The 20,075-nt window shown below is 39.4% G+C and overlaps 2 protein-coding genes and 1 pseudogene across 2 annotated transcripts; 1 reads left to right on the top strand and 2 right to left on the bottom strand.

The window, feature by feature from the left end:
* Window positions 1-390: 390 nt before the first annotated feature.
* LOC131488622 (olfactory receptor 51G2-like) lies at window positions 391-1,323 on the bottom strand. Its single transcript, XM_058690481.1, has one exon. The coding sequence runs from the start codon at window positions 1,321-1,323 to the stop codon at window positions 391-393; it is 933 nt and encodes a 310-aa protein (XP_058546464.1).
* Window positions 1,324-4,012: 2,689 nt separating this feature from the next.
* On the top strand, window positions 4,013-4,932 carry LOC131486582 (olfactory receptor 52D1-like; annotated as a pseudogene).
* A 10,380-nt stretch (window positions 4,933-15,312) lies between these two features.
* Window positions 15,313-16,263, bottom strand: LOC131488620 (olfactory receptor 52A1-like). Its single transcript, XM_058690480.1, has one exon. The coding sequence runs from the start codon at window positions 16,261-16,263 to the stop codon at window positions 15,313-15,315; it is 951 nt and encodes a 316-aa protein (XP_058546463.1).
* Between the last annotated feature and the right edge of the window lie 3,812 nt (window positions 16,264-20,075).

Below are 20,075 nucleotides of genomic sequence, written 5' to 3'. Positions count from 1 at the left end.
GGTGTCATCAGAAGTTAAATTGCAGACTACATGGAGTCAGATGATAGCATGCCTCTACTGGATGCCCTATGCTTTGCATCTTACATCTTCCAACTAATCCACTGACTTCCATGGATATTGGAGCTTCCTGACAATATAGATGATTGAGAAGTCACTCCTTATTTGTACGATTATTTATCATCTATCTATGTCGAGTTACTTGAGGGAAATGAAAAGTCGTAGTATATTGATACTATCTTCAAAAATTCCAGAAGAGTGAGAGAAAAATATGTACATGTGAATTGTGAACATATGAATGTTTCTCAGTGATATATATTTAATTTTCTCAAGTTAGAAATTAATTTCATAAGGATTATTCTAGAAATAATAGGTGGCTCTAAAGTACTTCAGCTATAATTTCAGTAGATTACCTAGAATACGGGTACGTATCTCTCGGGTTTTAACACAGTATACAACAGGGTTGAGAACAGGAGGAATCAATAGGTATATATAACCCATGATAATGTGCACCATAGATGGAACATGTTTCCCAAAGCGATGGATAATGGATACACCCAACATAGGGACATAAACCAGAAGCACAGCACAGATGTGGGAGACACAAGTGTTAAGGGCCTTAAATTGTTCTTCCCGGGAGGCAATTCCTAGCACAGTAATCAGGATCTTCAAATAAGATAGGAGAATGAGTACAGAGTCCACACCAAAGGTGATGAGAATGATGATGAGGCCATAGATGCTATTTATTCGGTGGTCAGAACAAGAGAGGTTGATTATATCTGGGTGCAGGAAGTATGAGTGGGAGAGCACATTAGCCTTACAAAACCTCAGTCGTTTGATGAGAAAGGGTCCTGGGAAGATGACAGCCACAGCCCGTAGCAGAAGCCCCACACCTATCTTGGCAATGGTAGAATCAGTCAAAACAGTAGTGTACCTGAGTGGGTTGGAGATGGCCACATAGCGGTCAAAAGCCATGGTGAGGAGGATGCCTGACTCCATTAAGGAAAACACATGGATAAAGAACATCTGGATGAGGCAGGCATCAAAGTCTATTTCCCGAACATTAAACCAGAAAAACTTGAGCAGGGTGGGCAGGGTGGTAGCACAGATTCCAAGGTCACTAGCAGCCAGCATGGAGAGAAAAAAGCACATGGGTGTATGAAGTGACCGTTCCACTTTAATAACCACTAAGATGGTGATGTTACCCATTAGGGCAATCAGGTAGAGGACACAAAACAAAATGGAAATCACTGGATGTGAGTCTTCCAGACCAGGAAAACCACTCAGAAGAAAAGGTCTGTAGCTACTACCATTGAAGAAGACCATGATGTGTCATTGGGAGCGCAGAAATCAACAATCTTTGTATATAGATTAAGAGAGTCTGGATTAGCACCCCATCGCCATGATCCTTATTTCATGAAGTTTACATTCTGTGCTTGTGCTGTTGACTACACAAGTCCCCTTCACCACCTATTCAAAGCTGTAGTCAAAGAGAAACACGAAGTCACTAGTAAACTTATAGACAAGAGATCATAAGAAGAAACTCATATGAGCTATTTAATTTCCACATATAACACTATCTTAATAAAGACATGAAAAATCATATGAAAACAGTCTCTAAATTTTTCTTCCATTTTTTTTTCATATAACCTGTGGCATGGTTGCTAGGCAAGGACAATCTAAAACTACTTTAAAGATTAAAGTCTAGGGAAATAGGTGGAAAGGGGAGAAACCTCTCTTGATTCTTATGCTTGCTATCTGTCTTCTTGGCCACGAAAGCAATTGATGGTGACAGGGAAATAGGAATGTCATCCATACAGAGTCTTTGCAGTGAGAATAGCCTCATATCCTTCATATCCCTGATTAAATTAGAATCTTTATCAATACATAATCCCAAGGTCCTATTAGGATAAGATGCTGACTCTATTATTTCTGTATCTTTATTCTCTCTCAACTTCACCTTAAAGGTGCGTACGAAAGAATAAGACTGGAGTCCAAGAAGTTCATAATTAATACACAGGACACATAAAAAATGAGCTTTAAAGAGTTCTGACTAACATCTGAAGTTGTACACAAGTGAGCTCCACTGTGCATTGCCTTACCTCACCAGAGGTTCTGTGGGGATAAACATGAGCAGTCACCTCACCTGTGGAGACCTTCAGTTCTCTCATGACTTATGGCTTTTCTAAATGAGCTCAGCTATAGACATGTTTCCTAACATCAAAGGTTCCCAAGGGCGTAGAGGGGGATGGCCTCCCCATGCTGCCAGGGAAAGAAACTATTGGGAATTAGAGATTAGGTTCAGAACTCAGGTTCTAATTTCATTAACTCCTGATTTCCTCATTTTTGCTTAGTTTAAGGAGATAGATGCAGATATGCCCTGGCTTAAGACATTTTGCTGTCACTCTTATAGCTCTCACTCCTTGGAAAAAGAATCTAGAATACATGAAATTAATATTATTTATCAATACATACTAATTATATGTAGCATAGTGGACAATCAGGTGAAATTTAGGAAACAATCTTCTGTTCTCTTCAGTCTACAGTTTCATTGCCATCAAATATATCTTGGAAGCAGTTCTGGAAAAATGAATTCTAATTTGGGGTGAGACAATTAAGGTCAGAGTTCTGCTATGATAATTCCAAAGTAATAGCAATTTCCCTTGAAGCCCCCTCCCTAGATATTTGGAAAGTAATAACATACTTCTAAATAGTTTGTGGGTCAAAGAAATCAAAAGAAACATTACAAAATAGTTTAAAGCGAATGAAAATGAAGACAAAACATGTTCGAATTAGTGAGAAACCACTAACACATAACTTTTTTGTTCACAAAGGAAAAAAAAATGCAGGATTGTTATAAAGAAGCAATATTTGTTTCTATCTCCCTGGATTTACAACTCCCAATCTCTGCTAACAGATTGGTTTGTAATGTTTCAGACTTCTCATGATGCTGAGGTGTATACAAAAGATATGTTTTAGGCAACCACATTATGTTTAATTCATAGAAAGTGTCTTTAATCAATTAAAAGTGTATCATGATGGCTTCACTTCTGTGCTTGATAACATGAGGAAGCAGCCATAGACAAAAGCTTATGTCTTGGAGTGCCTGGGTGGCTCAGTCAGTTAAGCATCTGACTCTGGTTCAGGTCATGATCTCACATGCTTGTGAGTTCGAGTCCCACATCGGGCTCTCTGCTGTCAGCCCAGATCCTGCTTCAGATCCTCTGTCCTTCATGCTCTCCCCTCTATCTCTCTCTGCCCTTCTACTGATCATATGAGCTCTCTCTCTCTCAAAAATTAAAAAAAAACATAAAAGCTTAAGTTTCAAACAACTACTCCAGATTCACCCACATACAAACAAAAGAAGATTGTTATTTTTTTTATTTTTTAAGTTTATTTATTTATTTTGAGAGACAGAGAGAGCATGTGAGCAGGGGAGGGGCAGAGAGAGAGCGAGCAAGAGAGAGAATCCCAAGCAAGCTCTGCACTGTCAAGCACAGAGCCCAACATGGGCTCACCCTCACAAACCCTGATATCATGACTTGTGCCAAAATCAGGAGCGGGACGCATAACCGACTGATCCACCCAGGCACCCCGCAAAAGAAGATTCTTTAATCTCAGTGGAGGCATTGATGTCTTCTGACTGTGAACTTTATTGTAGTCATAGTTTTCTCTTAATTTTAAAGGTCCAATATGCTTCAGAACCAAGACTAAGCATCTTCACTATGAATCTTCTGGCTCATACAAGTGGAATAAGTCTCCCTGTTTATTCATATAACTTTCACTGAATTGTTCACTTGGGAATTTAATCCTTGGTTTGCATAGGTTTCTCCACTATTAGAATGCTAATATCTAAAGCTAGGGATCAGTCCTACTTATCACTGTATCCTTGGGGTATAAAACATCGCCAAGGCTTTTATATAAATGAAAATAAAGGCAGAAGAGAATGAATGGACAAATGAGTATGAAAGACTCAGCACCATCTCACGACTGAGTGGAGCCAGGGGTTTTCATCATGTCATTGTCAAATAATACCAATTTCCACCCCAGTACTTTTCTTCTCCTTGGCCTTCTAGGGATGGAGGCCATTCACACTTGGCTCTCATGGCCCTTCTGCCTATCTACCTGAGTGCTCTGCTGGGTAATTCTTCTCTTTATTGTCAGAACAGATTCCAACCTGCATGACCCCATGTACTTCTTCCTTTGTATGCTCTCTGTGGCTGACTTGTTCATCTCCATCACCACTGTGCCCAAATCCTCAGCATTTTTTGGCTCCATGGTAGGGAGATCTATTTTGAAGAACACTCACACAAGTGTTTCTCATTCATTCACTATGCAACATGGCCTCAGGGTTTATCTTGACCATGGCCTTTGACCGGTATATGGCAATCTGTGATCCTCTGAGACATTTTGCTATCCTGACACATAGAGTCATCAAGAACTTGATTTCCCTCCATGGGGTTTTGCTCTTCAGTCCTCAACCCTTCATGCCTCAGTGGCTTCCTTACTGCAGAACTACTGTCATCTCTCACACTTACTGTGAATTTATGGCTCTGATCAGGCTACCTTGTGAAGACACAAGGATCTGCAGAATCTGCAGGCTGACTGCTGCCTTCCTTGCTGGAGGTTTAGATTTCATATTAATCCTACGTTCCTATGTTATCATCCTTTACACTGTCTTCCATCTTCCATCCAAAGGTGCTAAGCTCAAGACCTTGGAAACATGTGGATCTCATGTGTGTGTGTGATCTTAGTGGTCTATGCTCCAGCCTTTTTCTCCTTCCTCACTCACAGATTTGGTGGCCATATGGCTCCTCATATTCACATCTTTGTGGCTAGCATCTACCTCCTTGCTCCATCCATGGTGAATGATCTATAAGAACCAAGACGATCAGAGATCGATTCCTCCAAGGTTTTACTTCTCACAAATTCTGAAACAACAACCTCATCAACTATTCTTTTGTTAAGATTCATTTACTTACATGGGGGGGAAATATTAACCCTCTTTCTAAAAGCCTGAATCCCTATATCTTCTATTTTTAATATTTAAAGTATTAATTAGCATTGACTAGATTTTGTTCTCAGGAGAACTGCTTGGAAGGTGGCTGATTTAAATGATATATTCTTAATATATTTCCCTGATAATGTAATATATCCACTATTATGTGGTCTTATCTACTATGTTTGCTGCCACAAGACTATCCTGTTGTTCAGTCTTATCTCCTTTATCAGAGGTGTTTTATTGACTCATTATCACTGACTTTCATTGTGATGCTGTACATTTGTAGGTCTTAATTGATGGGATTATTTATATCTCTTGAACACTAAGACTGAAGGCATTTTAAATCTGCAATCCTGGAGATCTGGATGATTTTGACCAAATTTTTTGAACAGATGAAGAAACTCTCATGATGTTCCTTCTAGAGTTCTTCCTGGAATTTTTGGTAACATATTCTCATTTCACTCTGTCTAGCTAAAATTCTTTTAAAGTTTTTAAATGAAATCTCTTCCTAAAAACACTCTTCCAGAAGACCTGATGATATCAAAAACTGTCCTACCATTCTTTTATCTGTTTCCTCAGTGTGGTTCAAATTGACTCAGTTGATTCTTTGAAAATATTTATAGCCCCTTCTCCCATTTGATGATCTTGCATATTCTAATCCCATCTGCTCCTTATCTATTATTTTAAATAGAGAAATATTCTGTTATGGTATTTTCTTATAATTCATTTTTCTAGCTACTCTTGACTGTGATATACCTCTTTTCTTTTTTTGAAGTTCAATACTCATATTTATATGGACTATTTTGTAGGGTAAGCCATTATGGGTATGTGATATAAAGATTATAATTTCTTTATGATCTATTGTATTCCTGATAATGTTCAAAATTAGCCTTTAATAGCATAGGTTAGCAATTTCTTCTGTGGCTAGAATACCTCTCTCAATGTCTATTTATTAAGTATCGTGTCACTTTTAACCTTGAATTTTTTATTTCTTCTTTCTGGACAAGTGTTTAAGTTGGAATCAGATGGGTAAATTGGAAATAACTTCACTGTTTAGGTGTCTATATTTGTTAATTCTGATTTAAAAAATGATGAAAATTTGCCAGTGAACATAGAAAGGAAAAGAAATTAAAGAGGAAAAGAGTCCAGTTAGAAAAAACAGACTGATACCCTCAGAAGCATCTTCATATTCATGTTTATTCTAAGTCTACACTGTTCTACTTAATATAAAAGTGACGACTTTGGCTCATGATCCCATTCTCATAGGTAAAGTATTTTGTTGTTTGAGGATTTTTGTTTTGTTTTTGGTTTTTGGGTTTTGGTGTGAATTTTAGTTAATATTGAAGAAATAATTTCAATTATTTATAGATCAATGGCAATGCTTTTTCTGGAGTAGTCAGGAGCCTAGGCTACCTATCACACAATAGGTCAGCCAGGTATTCAATCAAAGAAGATTCGTTCAATGAATGCACACTAGAATTCTGCTCTAATGTAGGCATGGTAGTAGGTGCTGAAGATGTAGTAAAAAAACAAGTCTGCTATGAAGCAGATGGGTTTCATAAAATGTTGATCTAATGGAGAGAGAGCATTTGGGAAATTACATAAAATAAACTATGTAACTCTTAAGTTGAGTGAAGAATTTTGCATTCTGAAAATGTGTTATAAAAATGGATGAGATGCTCTGAGAGAACAAAGGATGAGACTCCTTTTTTTATTTTTATTTTTTTTTTATTAAAAAAATTTTTTTTAACCTTTATTTATTTTTGAGACAGAGAGAGACAGAGCATGAATGGGGGAGGGTCACAGAGAGAGGGAGACACAGAATCTGAAACAGGCTCCAGCCTCTGAGCTGTCAGCACAGAGCCCAACGCAGGGCTCAAACTCACAGACTGTGAGATCATGACCTGAGCCGAAGTCGGACACTTAACCGACCAAGCCACCCAGGCGCCCCGAGACTACTTTTTTCAATGTTTGTTTATTTTGAGAGAGAGATCACACATGCATGAGTAGGGGAGGGGCACAGAGAGAAGGACAGAGAGAATCCTAAGCAGGCTCTATGCTGTTGGTGTGGGGCCCAATGTGTGGCTGGACCCCATGAGTCATGAGATCATGACCTGAGCAGAAACCAAGAGCCGGTTGCTTACACAACTGAGCCACCCTGAATGGGGGCTACTTTAGATAGTATGATCAGATTATCCATCAGCAGCGATCTATAATATAATGGAAGCATTTTTTTGAAAAGCTGGAGAAAGAAAAATCTATGGAAAGGATAAGAGTAAGTAATAAACAAAACAAAAAAAAAAAACCTGGAGGTAGAGAAAAGCTCAAGTTAACAAAACCTGGAGGTAGAGAAAAGCTCAAGTTATTTAAGGACAGATACAATAACAGTGTGTTGGGAACAACATGGACAAAAGAGAGAGCTGTAACAAATGCATTTGGGGAAGGCTACACAAACCAAACACATTAATCCTTAGAACCACAGAATTGTATGTCTGAGGGCCACTGATGCAATAGAGAAGGACAATGAAATGAGACCATTTTTAACCACTAATTTAAGATAAAGCTGGAAGAAGAGAGGACATCCTTGGAAGAATGCAATCATCACTCACCTAAAATACGTGGAGAGCAGAGAACTTCTAGGAGTAGTGAAGCTCCAGGGAAGGCAAAATTCTCAAACCTTGTAAGTCTTCTATGCTAAATTCCATCTCCTGTTTTGGAAAGAGTGGGGCATGGAGGTGTAAAATGGAGACATCTGAGTTGGAAAATCTGAAAATTTTGAAAATTCAGCTTAAAACACAAAAAGAAAATAAAATGACAACAACAACAATGGGGGGACTAAAAGTCAGATGGAGAAAGTTTGTTTATATGAGAGCAATCCCTTATGACAGAAGACTTAACTTTTTCCCAAGAACCTTGCGAAATGGTGCCAATATGTTGCTAATTTGGCTCTTGGAAGCTTGGAAAAATGATGATCCATACTGACTGAAATAAAGCACTAGAAATGCAATTGTACAAAAATGCTGAGAGAGATGTACATGATAGAGTAGAGAGACTCTGCAATGCCAATAAATGCACTATGCACCCATGTAAGGTATTACAGAATATTTTATGCCAACTATGCACCCATGTAAGGTATTACAGAATATTTAATGCCAACTATGCACCCATGTAAGGTATTATAGAATATTTTATGCCAACTATGCACCCATGTAAGGTATTACAGAATATTTTATGCCAACTATGCACCCATGTAAGGTATTACAGAATATTTAATGCCAACTATGCACCCATGTAAGGTATTACAGAATATTTTATGCCAACTATGCACCCATGTAAGGTATTACAGAATATTTAATGCCAACTATGCACCCATGTAAGGTATTACAGAATATTTTATGCCAACTATGCACCCATGTAAGGTATTACAGAATATTTTATGCCAACTATGCACCCATGTAAGGTATTACAGAATATTTAATGCCAACTATGCACCCATGTAAGGTATTACAGAATATTTTATGCCAACTATGCACCCATGTAAGGTATTACAGAATATTTAATGCCAACTATGCACCCATGTAAGGTATTACAGAATATTTTATGCCAACTATGCACCCATGTAAGGTATTACAGAATATTTTATGCCAACTATGCACCCATGTAAGGTATTACAGAATATTTTATGCCAACTATGCACCCATGTAAGGTATTACAGAATATTTTATGCCAACTATGCACCCATGTAAGGTATTACAGAATATTTTATGCCAACTATGCACCCATGTAAGGTATTACAGAATATTTTATGCCAACTATGCACCCATGTAAGGTATTACAGAATATTTTATATATTAAAATATATACAGTAGAATACAATACATAATAATACATATACATATATAGTATATAAAATATAATACAATATATATAAATATATATAGTATGCAATATATATAGAAAAATATATATAGTATAGTATATATAGTATAACATAACTACATGTTTTGTCTCTGTTTAAGCAAATATTGGAGATAGATAGTGGGTCAGTGAACTATTGAAAACACAAGCAATTAATGGTACCAATTGCAACTGTTATGCCAGAAGTTGGTTTTGGTTGGATTTTTCAGCTACATGACATGTAGATATTGATCTGGCAGATGCGTTATTTTTCAATCCTATCAGAAAGAAAGTTAATAAATAGTGCACACTCACAAGGAAAACAACAACATAATATAAATACAGTCATGCCCAAAATTTTCTTTTTTTTTCTTTTATTTATTTTTGTTGTTGTGATTATTTATTTTTTCAATATATGAAATTTATTGTCAAATTGGTTTCCATACAACACCCAGTGCTCATCCCAAAAGGTGCCCTCCTCGATACCCATCCCAAAATTTTCAACGGAGGATGTCATCTTGGTTCATGTTAAAAGATTAGTTGAGCCATAATTGAAAAGTTTGTTGGCGGCCTTGGTAAGACACATGTGTTCGAAAGAGTGGGAAATAAACCTTCTGAATATTAAGTGGATTATTTCAACAGCGAGTTTTTGAAGAGGCTGTTTGTCTCAGACATGTTCTCAAATTAAGGATAAATGTTTGAAACTGACATTTTCCATTACAAAAATTAAGCACGATTCATGGTATACTTTTTCATGTGCTTGAGACAATATATTTTGCAGGTGGAATTCTTTCTGCAAACCATTTATCAAGTCACACAAAAGACTTTAACCTTCGGGTTAGGTTTAAAGCAAGAAAGAGTTACGAAGCAGGTCTTGGCTGCAGTGTACACAGCCTGAGGGTTTAGGCCATGGACCTGGCAGTCTCTAGGCTGTTATAATATTACCAGTGGAAAGATATCATGTGGAATTTATGGTTAATTCCAACAAGAGAATGACATTGTAGATCTCTGTAATACTTGAGAAAAGCCATGCCACGTGCAGAAAAAAATATACACCATTCAAACTAACAAAAATCAGTAGCAGCGGCAGTTTCTGAAGCCAACCTGAGTTTCCAGGGACAGGGCATCCTCCCCTCAGAAGAATAGAGCACCCGACTCAGGTGCTTCTTCCGGCCCCAGGCCAACAGAATTTACTGAGGTGGGAGGGGCGAGAGCTCTTCCAGTCTGGCCAATCACAGATCCCCAGCCTGGGATTGAGGGGTGGAGTCAGGTGTTCGGGCAAGTGATTGGCTGGGAAATGGTCCTCTCCACCAATGGGAGGGGCGGCGGAAAGAGGGGCGAGGCCTGGCTGCCTTAGTGCTTCCTGGAAGTCTCTGGCTGGAAAGATTCCAGAGGCAGGGAAGGGGCGCCTGGAAACAGTGGAGAGACAGCGGAGGCGGTGCAGTCCCGGATCCTGCAGGCAAGTGAGGGTGGCTTGAGGAATCTCGAAGCCAAGAATCGGGTGCTCTCTGTCCACTCTGAGGCAAGCCCTTCTTGGCCGACCCTGCTATCCCCGGCTGACCGCGTGGCCCTGTCTCCCTGTGTGGGCCGGTGTTGGATGTAGCCCTGGGTCCTCATCCCTGGCCCTCAGCATCTGACCCGGTGAGAAGCCCCAGGAAGGCAGGAAGTTGGAAGGAAGTAAGGCAGAGAGGGACGAAAAAGAAATGGGACTCAGTTTTATAGCAAGGCAGGTTTCCTGTAGCTGTCTTGGAAAGTAGCCCGGGGCTATAGCACAGGTTCACAATTGCTTTGTGCCATGAGTCAAACTGCAGGCCCCGTGAAGCTAGGCATTGGTGAAGTCCAAGTTGTCCTAGTGCAAGAAACACTCATGTTTAGGAGGAAAATAGTTCCTTTTATTCTTGAGCCACTCCTTTTCTGGCTCTGGCCTTGTCTGCGTTGTCACTCTCTTGTCCTTACCTGTTGCACTCACCGCACCTTTTCCTTTCACGTCTGTGCCAGCCTCCTGTCTCTCCAGAAACTCTTTCTGGCCACCATTCTTAGAGGTCTTTCTCCTGCCAGGAGCCTCCTGTTGTTCCCTTTCCCAACCTTACTTCATTGTCTATAATCCCCAGTAAAGGGAGGAGGAGTCCTGGGAGAGTTGACGGTGTTTGGACTCTCCTTTTAGTAGTGTATGAAAGGATTTCCCCCAAAGCAGTCCTTTGATGAGCTATTCCCCCCAGCTATGGCCCCTTTTATTTCCACAGGCCTTGGGCTGTTAGCTTGCTTTCCAAGACCTTCCTTACACTCTCTCAGCAAAGATACAATGTTACAGTATTTATGTTGAGGGTCAATAAGGAAACTTACTATGCTATGTTCATGCAAGGCATTGAACATCTCTAAAACAGGTGATAGAAAATGGGAGCCATGGAGGATAAGCAGTATGAGTTGCTAGTTCGCGTCCCCAAATGAGGTGTTAGTGTGCCAGCACACCCTCAGTCCTGGGCGTGGTGGGGATCTGCTCTGTGAAGCCAGCCTGAGGAGAAGTGGTTGAGCTTTGGGAGCTACATGCCTGAGGCCTGTGAACTCCAACTCTGTTCGTGGTCTTTCCCTGTGGTTCACAGTCTAGCAAGGACCTAGCATGTGCAGCAACATTTACTGCAGGCAACATTCTCCAACCTGCAAGAGACCACCTGCCCTTCCTACTCATCCCATCCAACTGGGATCTTCTTCCTCTAGCTTGCTGTACTTTAGATATCATTAGGATTTACCAGGTTTCAGTGAGTTCTACTACCGAGGCTGATGCATTTTTAGGCATCTTAGATGAGTTGGCAAAGGTTCATGTTTAAATATGTTAGTTACTGGACAGTGTAGAGAATGGGTTAGAAGGGTTTATCAGATGGTCTGGGTTGCTGGGATCCTTGTTCACTTTTTCATGTATTTTTTTTTTAGTAGTAGAGAAACAAGGTTTCTAGCTTATGTTTTCCCTTACCCACTTATTGAAATATATATTTTTTTATGTTTATCTCCTTTGAGAGAGGAGAGATAACTCACATGAGTGAAGGAGGGCCAGAGAGAGAAGAAGAGAGAGAGAATCTCAAACAGGTTCTGTACTTCAGTGCAAAGCTCAGTGCAGGGCTGGAATCCATGAACTGTGAGATCATGACCAAGATTTCAACATTCAGCATGGCTTGACATGAACCATGAGATCATGTCAAGGTTTCAGTATTCAACCAACCGAGTCACCCAGGCACCCGTTAATGAAATAATGTACTGAATATGTTCCTTTGTCTTCCCTCCACAATAAGTCACTGAGAGCCTTAAGAAGGTATTTTGCCTGTAATATCAAGGAGAAAATTCTCTCTTCCCATGTACTTTATTTTGGAAACAGACACAATTTTCTTATTCATCTAAAGAAACTTCTGAGCTGATCTGGAAATGAATATAAATAGTAATTCTTAGGCAAATAAAAACAAACAAAATATTAACATTTTTTTGTTGTTGTTATTTTACTTGACCCTGGTAGGGACAGAGATACAGAACACCAGCCCATGGAACAAAATGTGACTATTTGGCCAGACTGCCTATGATTCCCCAAATTCTGTGAGATCAAGAAAATTATGTGGTCCATCCCAGTTCATTATAAGATGGGAATCATTTACCTTGGATCAGGGACAAGTGGGACCAGAAGACACAAGCACAAGCCAGTGTTCCAGGTCGCCCTATCGACTATCACTCCTAATACCTCCACTTCTCCCTCAAGTCACATCTGTTGTCCCATAATAGTTACTTATGACCAGCTAAAGGAAAAAGAAATAAGTCTAGACTGATTGAGTAAAATAGACTGCCTCTACACTACAGTAGCACTCAGGAGTGTCCTTGGCAGATAAAAGTGAAGGGAAACACACCTGAGATTTGGAAGTTCCAGCAAAGGCAAATGTGCCCAATAGTTACAGCTTCAGGAGGTGTACCCGATCATCCTTTGGTGTTTAAAAAGAAGTGACCTGCGGTAAGAATATATGTAGACTCCCAGAAATTTGTGAAAGACTAATTGGTCAGGAGGTTGGACAGAGAAGTAATGAAACACTGGACAAAAGCGTTCTGTAGAAGAGACATACAGCTGACCCAAAGCAGAGGACACCCGCGTAAAGGTGTTTGTGTTTACAGTTAATATCCACCAGAGAGCTTCAAGCATGGAAGGAGCTTGAAACAACCAGTTAGGCAGAATGGTGTGGCCAGAAGTCTTCCTGTCATCGGTCACCCTCAGTGTTGGAACAAGTGTGAAACGTATGCAGTAGACAAGAGGGTAGAGATGGAAGTTGTGCATGAATCCAACTGTGTGGGTCCCCACTGTCATCGTTGCTGCTGAATGTGCAGCCTTCGAGAAACAGAGCTGATGTGGACACCAACCAGCCACTTAGTGTCAGGTTAATTACAATGGACCTCTTTTGCCCTGAAAGAATCAGCAATTCATCATGATTGGAGTTGATTGTATTCAGTCAGTTACTTTATGGAATTGCCTTCTCTGTTTTTAGGACCTCAGCAAACAAAAGTAACTGAAGGTTTACAAAGCAATTGATCCTCCCAGATAGGATCTCATCCAACTTTGTAGCCTGGAGGTGCAGCTCTGGGCTAGTGGTCATGGCACCTGTTAGTCTTCTTACATATCACATGACCCAGAAGCTGTAGGCCTACAAGCGATGGGACAGCCTTGGAAGGTGCTGCTGAATTGCTAGTTTGGAGGTGATACCAGCGGAGATTGGGTGGCTTCCTCCAGGAGACGGCAAATGCCCTAAATCAGCCGATGGAGGTCTGCAGTGCCCCCAGATCAGGAAGGATTTTTTTTTTTTTTTTTGCTTTGAACGAAACGTTCTTTTCTTGCCTCAAAATATCCTTTTCTTTGCTCCGAATATGCGGTCATATAAGAGGCAGAATCAGACACTTGTGAAGTTACATTTTATTAATTTCAAAAATGGTTTCATTCTTAGCCATATCTTGATATGCTAAATATACTAATGATCTCGAAAGTCATACTTTTAGGTTTAATTATTAAATCTACCTTGTAAAACTTCTAAATAACTATTTCTAAAGTTATTTTTATTGGTTTGGTTTCATCTATTTTTATCAGCATTTGTTCCTTCTGTAACTTTTAACGTCTTGAAATCTGGTATTGTATTTTTATTTCTTCTTTTAAAAAAAGTTTAGGTACTTAAGACCATAATTCTGACGGGGAAAAATATATCTAATTGAAAGCCATATATATTCATATGTAAATTTCAGTTTCATGAAACACATTAATTGATCTTTGCTTTTCCAAATATATGAGGAAGCAGACTCCAAGCTCTGACCTGTCAACACAGAGCCCGATTCAGAGCTCAACCCGTGAACTCGGAGATCATAACCTGAGCCAAATTCAGATACTTAACGGACTGAGCCACCCAGGCACCCCGGGAATTTTATTTTTTAATAGATATGTAGGAAAAAAAAACATACCTGGTTTGGGCACTAATCTAAGAAAAATTTACTCATTAGTTTCAGCATGTTTCTGTGTAAAAATAATGAACTCTATAATGGAGAAACCGGTGTGATATTCATAACTCTTTGCTTAAGAACTAATAGTCCTTTGAGACTTAATTTCCTCTTATCTAAATTGGGAATGATAAACCATATCTATTTGGGGCCATATTTAAGCAAGATAATGAATCTAAAGCACTTAGCTAAATTATAAGTATGTTACTGCTCTAGGCACTTAGCAAAATGCAACTTTGTGTTTTGTAACTTTCCTTTATATCCTGGCAAGTTGTGTTTCTTGGCCCTTGGAGCTAGGTAACCTCAGAGCACAGGCTGTTAAGAAGGCAGGGCAGTGGTGGACTTTGTAAAAGGGCAAGTGATGGTCCCGTTATGGAAAGAGATCTTTGCCAGGATATTTGGAAGAACCTCAGATATCAGAAGTTTGCCTCTAGGAACTATACACAATTTGGTCTTGACCACAAACCATCTCAGAGGCATTTGTTGGTTGAGGTGATCCCAGTTCAGGTAGGATTTTTTTTTCTTTAGGATTAAACATTATTTTCTTGACTCTGAAATTGACCTTTCTTTTCTCTGAATATGCAGTCATGAAAGAGGCAGAGGCATGGCACTTGCGAAGTTACATTTTATTAAGTAAGCTTTCTTATTAAATAATTGCAAATGAAATAAAAAAGATGGACAGGAGAAAGAAAATTAGAATTAAAATGAGTGAAGACCGCTAATATCAGTCTTAACCTGAACAGATTTTATTTCATTCTAACTATAGCTTGTGAAATAAATACCTTTTAATGTATCTCTTTAAGTTTGCACACATTGAAGTGAATCCCCCAACAATGTGCACACAGAGTTCAACCTGTCTTCATCCCTAGGAAGCAAAAGTATTCTTTACATGAGCATAACCATTTAATAGGTTACTGCTGGGAGTGACGATTCAGAAGAAAAATCTGTGCCACACGCTTACGAATTACCTTATTTTTTACACCATAGACAATAGGGTTGAGTGCAGGTGGCACAAGGAGATAGATGGTAGAAAGAAGGATGTGGGTAGAAGGAGCAACATGTCCAAAACGGTGGCTGAAAAAGGAGAAGAAGGCAAGAATATAAAACTCAAGGAAAACAAAAATATGAGCTGTGCATGTGTTAAATGCTTTGAGCCGTGCCTCCTTTTGGTGTAGATGAAAAACAGCCTGGAAGATAAGGATATAGGAAATGAAGATGAAAATCATGTCAAATCCCAGTATTGTAAAACCTACTAGGAGACCACATGTTTTATTGACTCGGATGTCTTCTGCAGCTAGCTTGACCACAGCCATGTGCTCACAGTAGGAGTGAGCAATTACAACGGAATGGAAAAGGTGTAGTCTTTTGATTAAAATTGGTAAAATGCCAACAAGCACCATTGCCCGAATTGCCACAACCAGCACCATAGTGACCAGGATGGATGGTGTGAGGATGGATGTGTGCCTCAGTGGATCACAGATGGCAACATAGCGGTCAAAGGCCATGGCCAGCAGGATGCCAGATTCCATGCCCTGCAAGGCATGAATGAAGAAAAGCTGGGCTAAGCAAGCATCAAAAGCCATGGAGCATGAGCCAAACCAGAAGATGGCCAACATCTTGGGAGCAATGGCTACACAGAGCCCTATGTCAGTGGCTGCCAGCACTGCCAGGAAAACGTACATGGGTTGATGCAGGCTGTGTTCTGTAGGAATGATGATTAGTAAAATAGTATTTCCCAGAAGAGCCACCAGGCATATTGCAAAGAAGGAAAACCCAATCCAAAATTGCATGTCCTGTAGTCCGGGGATCCCAATTAGCATCAGTGTTGTGGGGTCTAGATATGACATATTAATGGATGCCATGGAAGTTCGTGATCTCTCTTTTCACCACTAATTCTCATACCTACAGAAAGAGAGTGGGAGTGCGAAGTGAAAGGACACAGACCCCTCTATCATTCAGACGCATTTAGTATTGAAGAAATAAGTTCAGTCTTTGGAGGACTGATTATTCAGTTTGGCGGAATTATTCAGAGGTTCTATTCTATATGCCAACATAGAGTAGCAAACAATCCTTCAAAACTAGTAGAGTCATAGGTGAACAGGGGAAAGTTCAGGATTTCTGATTTATTTTTTGTGGAAATGGAAACCATGAGTCTGAGAACACTGATCTTTTGTATTTTTCATGACCTCTAGGCTGGGCTGTTTGAAACACCATCAGTAGGCTTTCCTTTTCTATTTGCTTGTAGATGCCAGCTCAGTTTTGCTGCAAGTACAGATTCCATCTGGGCATCTTGTGGACCTAAAAGAACCCCATTTCTGTCCCCATGTGGGTAAGTATGTAGCTTACGAGAGCCTTCACCCTCAACCAATACTATTCTTGGTCCCAGGAAGCAGGTTATATATCCCTGAGTCTGTAGCATTAAGTCTCCAATGGGGATTGGTAGGAGAGCGTATAGCTGTCTTACATTCACTCAGTGTTCACATAAAAATATTGAACAAATCACTGTTTAACAGGAGGTCAAGTGTGGCCCTTAGAGGAGATTTGAAGAAGGTGGTCTGTTTTCAAAGGCAGCCAGGGATGGTTCGTTCTCTGAATGGATTAAGTTCACTTAGGTGTAAAGGAGATTTGCTGAGTGGAGAAGGAAAGGTGGAATATAGAGGATGTGGTTTACAGAGGGGCTTAGGAAATTAGAAGAATACAGAGAAATGCTTTAAACAGAGTAAGAACTAAAAATAAGATGCAATGTAGTCAAAAGCAGAGCCTATCCAGTTTAGAGATACCACACTGCTGGATGAGTGTGATGTTTTCTCCCCGCAAGTTACGTGTCAATGGAGCACTCAGTAAATTTACACCTCCTTCTGGTTTCCACATTGGGGATCCTACTTTCTCCTTAATAACTTTATACTATGATTCTCTATTAAGATTTTTATACACTATACTATGATAATTAACTATTATTTGAAAGCTGAAGCACCTTTGAATATAATGAGCTAATCTTACATCTCCCTGGTTTTATACTTTTTACAGAATTGATCTAAGGTCTCTTTAGTAGGAACCAAATTTTGCATTTAAGAAACTCATTTTTTCCCAATAATGTCATTATTCATTAATTTCATTAATCCTTCATTAATTTATTAATGAAGCCATTCATTAATTTCATTAATCATACTCTTACTTTTAAAGCAGTTCACATTTTATTATAGTATTTTCATGTCAAGACACTTAATGAAATCACTCCCACAAAGAGATTTCCTCTGAACTGGTCACATTCATACGCCCTGGAAAATGGAGCCTTTTACGTACAGCAGTGGAAGTCTCTCTTTCTCTCTGAGGCAATCACTTGAAAATGGTCATACAAATAGCAGTTTAATGGTTGATTAAAGCACATCTGTGGAGATATCAAAGGAATTTTTGGTGCAATAATTCTTACATGAATGAAAAATAATGATAGAAAGACACTGAGATCTCTTTGCTTGTTTGCAACAATACAATGAGCAAACAATAGTCAAAGTGGTCATAAGATATGGATTAAAGCAACAAATATTGTGAAAAATAATTTCCTCTGATGTCCGCATGTTGTATTTGGAAGCATGTGGTGGGAGAAATGGTAAAATGTGTGGAGGGTGTTCCTAATAGTTATGAATGTGAGTTGCCAGAAATGATAGAAGGTAAGAGAAAAATCTCAAAATCTGAATAAATCAGGATCCCCTAAATAATGGTTCACTAACTGGCTGATACTGTAAAGGAAAAAATAAATATTATGCTCAGCTGCATCCACTTGATGATAATGTCTCTATCAAATTATTTACCTAGTAATCAGCAAGCAGTTAAAGTCAAGGGTTTCAAAGTCTGAGAGATGATCTGGCTACTCACCCTGAACCCCCCACCACATACACACATTTACCTTTTATGGAATCTTGCCAGAGTACACATCATCCACAATTTACCCATCTGTAAATTAAGAACAATATCCTTATTTACCCCAGAGCTAAATGAGATCATATGGAGAATACATCAATGATTGGTACAGTTCACATAATATTTATAACAGTTGATGAAAGGACTAACTGTTTTGCCAACACAGAAATAGGATGCACAATTTCAAGGAGACAAGAAAAAACACACAAAAGTGAAAATTACTTGATGATAGAAATGAAAAAAAAAAATCCTACAAGAAGGTGAAAATCCCAGAGCTAAAGCGTTTTCTTCCATCTGCTTATATATAAGATTGACCACAACCAAAATAAGAAGGTGATGTCTTAAACTAGTCTGTAAATTCCCATGCGGTTACAAAATGTCACATAACTTAAAAAAAAATCTTTGTAACAATTAGTCTTTTACAGACTTTGTGAGGTCATAGGCATAAAATGCATCTGAATTACATTAAATACAATTACAGTGAGAAACAATAAAGGCAGAATTTGATGACTCCAAGCTTTCAAAATAACATAAATGCTATCATAAAAGGGATGGGCTCATTGTTAGTTACTGAGTAGAAGAAAAAGAAGAGACTCTAATAGGTGAGCTCCAACAGAGGCAAGAGGTCAGAAAGGAGGTTAGGGTATCTTTTGCCCCATCACAAAAAGGACTAAGATGCTGTGTAAATGGAGCAGATACTGAAACTTTTCATAGTTTACAGTGTTCTGTATTTCTCCTCTTTTTCATATCACCCAAACACCCCACATCTGCCCGCGCAGGTAGATAGGTGGCTGATTGTCTCATCCTTTTTTATTTTCAGTAAACCTGAGAACATTACAGTTAACAGGCATAAAGTAACTGGTATCTAGAATCACAAAAAAACACTTTGCATGTATCATAAATTACTTGAGGGCCATAAATAGAAGAAGATGGGGCTAAGAGATCTGCAAAATTCTTTAAAATTATATTAGATTTACATTAATCCCCCCCAATTCTTTTGTTGATGAAAAATTCTAAACACAGAGAATGGAAATAGCATGACAAGGGACAGAAAAGTGAATGACTAAAGCGGGATTTTAAAACCTTAGTCTATCCTTTCTCTCCTAAGATAAACACCCGCTGCAGCCCCTACTTCACTCCCAGTTCCCAAACTGTAGGGGCAGAACCTTACCTGGATAGAGCTGAGGACTGATTTGTCTTGTGCATAGGCTAGTTGCATCTTTGTTTCCAGCAAAATTTCCAGCAGAAGTAGATATTAAAGGAAAGGATGCGGGGCGCCTGGGTGGCGCAGTCGGTTAAGCGTCCGACTTCAGCCAGGTCACGATCTCGCGGTCCGTGAGTTCGAGCCCCGCGTCAGGCTCTGGGCCGATGGCTCGGAGCCTGGAGCCTGTTTCCGATTCTGTGTCTCCCTCTCTCTCTGCCCCTCCCCCGTTCATGCTCTGTCTCTCTCTGTCCCAAAAATAAAATAAAAAACGTTGAAAAAAAAATTAAAAAAAAAAAAAAAAGGAAAGGATGCTAGGCCTTCCTGAGTGCCTGAGCTGATCCCAGAGCATCATTACCTTTCTGATTCCCCTGGAGTGTCATTATCCTTCTGATCCCAGGAGTGTGTTGGTCTGGCCCAGCAACATATGTCCAGAGAGCACTGTGAATTCTAGAAGGAAGGAGTCTTCCTGGAATGAGAATTTGTAACTCTCTGATCTTGGGTTACTTTCAGAGAAAGTTGAGCATAAGCTAATGTGGAGTGAGATCACTAGAA

The sequence above is a fragment of the Neofelis nebulosa genome, chromosome 10 (assembly GCF_028018385.1).
Source record: "Neofelis nebulosa isolate mNeoNeb1 chromosome 10, mNeoNeb1.pri, whole genome shotgun sequence".
NCBI classification, from domain to species: Eukaryota; Metazoa; Chordata; class Mammalia; order Carnivora; family Felidae; genus Neofelis; species Neofelis nebulosa.
This window is presented reverse-complemented; position numbering and strand designations above follow the sequence as displayed.